Source organism: Cyclospora cayetanensis, unplaced genomic scaffold (genome assembly GCF_002999335.1).
Source record: "Cyclospora cayetanensis isolate NF1_C8 unplaced genomic scaffold, CcayRef3 CcayRef3_contig_208, whole genome shotgun sequence".
NCBI lineage: Eukaryota > Apicomplexa > Conoidasida > Eucoccidiorida > Eimeriidae > Cyclospora > Cyclospora cayetanensis.
This window is the reverse complement of record NW_020312157.1, coordinates 14,497-18,387: the sequence shown is the minus strand read 5'-3', so window position 1 is coordinate 18,387 and position 3,891 is coordinate 14,497. Positions and strand designations below refer to the sequence as shown.

General features: G+C 49.8%; 1 protein-coding gene across 1 annotated transcript; it reads right to left on the bottom strand.

The window, feature by feature from the left end:
• Positions 1-730: 730 nt before the first annotated feature.
• Positions 731-3,355, bottom strand: LOC34622808. Its single transcript, XM_026337858.1, has 3 exons — positions 3,276-3,355; positions 2,252-3,074; positions 731-2,032 (listed from the first exon to the last, which is right to left on the bottom strand). Exons 1-3 carry the CDS (start codon positions 3,353-3,355, stop codon positions 731-733), a joined length of 2,205 nt encoding a protein of 734 aa, XP_026193643.1.
• Positions 3,356-3,891: the final 536 nt, after the last annotated feature.

The following is a 3,891-nucleotide window of genomic DNA, read 5'->3' as shown; positions in this document are numbered from 1 at the left end:
CAGCGAAATGCATGTGCACACTCAAATGTACATATATACATATGCATACATGTGAGTAAACGTACACGACTCGCATATGCACGTGTGCTTAAAAACCTGATTTTCTGGACACGCATGTATACATACACATATGCGTATATATTTATAGACCTACAGGTATGCACACAAGGATTTAACAGAAGCGATACATAAATTGCGAGCATGTAGGTATATATGCGCATACGTACAAATGCCTACAGGTTCAGGTGTGGTCGCACAGTGCCCCCCACAAGTCAAATTGTTTGCTCTCGCCCAAGTATTTCTCGTACCAATGGCCCTGTGCCTCTTCTCTCTATCTCGCTACGTCTTCCTCTGCGTTGTTCCTGCTCTCCCTGCCTAGTTTACCCTTTTAGTTTCCGATAAGAAAGAAGTGTACTGCCCAGTCTGTTAGATTTCCATGTTTTCAGAACTCCCTTACACCGCGCTCCCCTCTTCAGGATGTTCCAACATGAAAACAACGGCATTAAAGCACCGTATTCTGCTGCTGTCGCTTCTGCCACACCTGCATCAAGCCCGCTGCTTTTGTCCTGGCTCTGGTGTTGTGATGCTCCTGGTTCGTAAATTTGTGCACGGAATGTTACCCCGAGGAGAATGTTGACTGCAAAGAGGCCCTATGCATCTCAGGCACACAAAATGATATGTAGGTCTTCAATCCAAGGCACTTCTGGGGCTGTTGATGTAATGGTTGTTGTCATTCGGGTTGCTCCTCGTTTGGTGTTTGTGGCTTGTGTTCTTGCTGCTGCACTTGCCTCAAGTGTTGTGTTCGCTTCCTGAAGACTGTAACTGCCGCAACAGACGTATCGTGTACCGCGTCTGGCAGTCGCCCTTGCTTGGCTGATGAACTCCCATTTCCCTCCTCCACCGACACTCCCTCGCTTTCCTGGGGCTTGCCCTCCTGGGGCTCGCTCTCCTTGGAAGTCTCATTTGGGCAGTTGGTCCCTACAAATGCCTGCACTGAGATACGTCTATCCATTAAAACTATGTCGTCAGACGAAGAAATGGGAGGAGAAGAGGCCTCCTCTGGGGCATCTGTGTCTGCACTTGGGGCAGGCAATTCTGCCGCTTGGTCTGCTGCCCGCTCGCTTTCTGTTGCTTGTACAGGCGCTACTGTAACAGCAGCGCCAGATCCCTCTGCACGTCCAGATTCAGGTAGCGCCTCATCCATATACGTGTTAGGAACAAGACAAAAGGTAAGGGATATGGGAAGGAATGGACAAATCCCCATAGCAATACCGATACCAAGAGGGAGGTTGGTAAAATCGCAGCCTTCCACCTCAGCCGTCTGAAGCGTTCTGATGCCCAAAAGTGTGTAGCAAAGAAAGTTCCCACTGAGCTTCGCCATGGACTGACCAAAGTTCTGGAGCCCGGCGACCACCGCATACATTGTGCTCTCGATATTTTTTGGACAGAGGCGGGAGATAAGGACGCACCCTGGCATAAAAGCCCACATGGACGCCACTTCCTCTATGATAGATGCTGAGCAGAAGTACCATACATTGTCAGGAATCCCAATCTTCCTGTTCCACCGCATCACCATCGCTACGTCGAAGAGACAGGTAAGCTGCTGCAGGATCGATGTGACCAGAAAAGCCCTTCTAAAAGTCCACTTCGAAACATAGCGCTGAAAGAGGGCAACACCTATAAACGCAAACAGAGACTGTGCCAGAGCATTCCACGTCAGGAGGAATGTCCAGCTGAAGTGGGGTCCCCCAGGTACACAGTCGGGCCCGCCCCGTAACCAGTATGAAAACTGCGAGGCTATATTGGGCACTAACATTCTGCCCGCAAACATGTACAGCACGGGTTTTGCCAGATAAGGAGGCATCGTACATAAAACAGTGATTAAGATACAGATACACGAGCAAAAGCAATACACTATTCCTACAATGTGCCGCCTATCATTCATCAATCCAGCGACCATGGACCCACACGCACAAACCGTCAGGCACAGGGCACAAGCAAACAAACGGCTATGCTCGGAGAGTAGAAAGGCCTAAGCACACAGAAGCATACACACGCGGAAAAACAGACAGCCGCAATTAGAGGCATGAGCAAAAGGAGGAGGAAGCGGCGAGGCACGAACTGAGACGCTAAATATCATGAGTACTCTCTCAGTAGTTCAATCGGAAAGCCTCGACCCAGGCACAAATAGGCCTAGTGAGTACAAGGGGAGCGCACTCTATGATAGTCAAGCTATGAAACTATGCAATACCTTAAATCTCTCTCCCTTTGGTATATAGACCTCGCCCCCAAAACCTCCGTCTGCTTTCCAGCTCCGGAACGGCCACGGCCAAAGGAGAATAATAAGCTGTTGCGCACAGAGGGGGAGGAAAGGCGCCAGTACGATCTGAAAAGGGAGGTGGTCAACGACAGGCCCTACCCAGATGGCCTGCATAAACGTCCCCATTGAGCTGCATAGCCAAACAAAAGACGTTAGGGCAGCGCCCGTATAGGGCTTCTCTGCCATCCGTCTAGTGTATGTCCCTTCGCAGAGTAGATCGTTGAAGCTTGCCTGGACCATTATTAGAAAAAAGCCAGCCACCGCTACACCCATGGTGAGCCGCCCGGCACACGCCACAAGCAAGGTGGCGCCTATCACCCCGCAAATGGATGCCAGCAGCATAAAGGAACGCTTGTGGTAGCCCCCAAGGGCCCACAAATCAGACACGGAGCCACTGACGCCTTTGATACTCCAGGGAACCATAAAGAGAGCTGCTGCAACACTGTGTTGCTCTGCTGGTAGCTTAAGAACCTCCCTGAAAACAGGGGTTGAGGCGGCTATTGCCATATGGTAGGCTGCCCCCTTCAGAAAAAGATAATTCGACATCAGAAGCGTCATCAAGGAGATCCCGAATTCCCTTTTTAGACGGGAGAAATACCTGACAGGAGAACGGAACGGATGGCAGAGAAGGCGGCCGCAGCAACGCTGGAAAGGTCCCCGAGCAGCAGCGCTGCCACTGCCATTGCCTGAAGCCGAGGCCGGCAATGCCTTAGATGAGGTTCCATGAGCCACTGTAGGCAGCTCCGCTTCATGTCTGTAGATACAAAGACAGAACACATCACAAGGTTACTGAAATTTCGTTGAAAATCAAAACTAATAATGAGATATGCATGCTGCAAAGCCTGAAGACAGAAATAACGGTTCTTTGGAAGAAGGAGGCCATGATAACAAGTAATGATACACAACGATTGGCCATTGCTGTAGAGCCTGTTTATTGAGTATGCTTCAAACCTACCTGGGAGCTAGAGCGTCGAGCGCCGCTAACTCGAGAGCCGCATCAGACAAATCTGGTGCGGGTACTGAGGCTGCATTCATTATCTGAGCATCGAGGTTAATCCGCGCAGAAGAATCTTTCTTTCTCAGTGTCTTCTATTTTCATTTTCACTCGTAGGAGGAAAGGGCTGTCAATTCTGCACTGCGGTTGCAGCGGTGAGAGAGCTCAGATGAACAAGCAATGCTTCTTCTCATATCCACTATTATAAATTCGGAAAAGGACCTAGAATGCAGCAAAACATAAAAGCACCAGCATACAATGAGGGCGACACTCTCACTGGGCACGTAAGCTCATGTGGCACACAGCGGCGGCCGCGGCTTGGAAGGATGGCAGCGAATATCGGTTGCCTAGAAGCTGATCAAGAAGTAAAGGACGCAAAGAACGGCAAAAATCACAACAACATCTCAAAGCAGTGAGCCACTTCATGCTACAACGTTGGTTGGCCTGGCCCTGCAGAGTTAGCCACTTTCGAATCCCGGCGGAAAAGGGGGCCACACCATTTAAATGTTTCACCAGATGCAGTTAGCACCCCAAAACTCAATAAAATACTTGTATTCATTACTTTAATGTCGAAAAA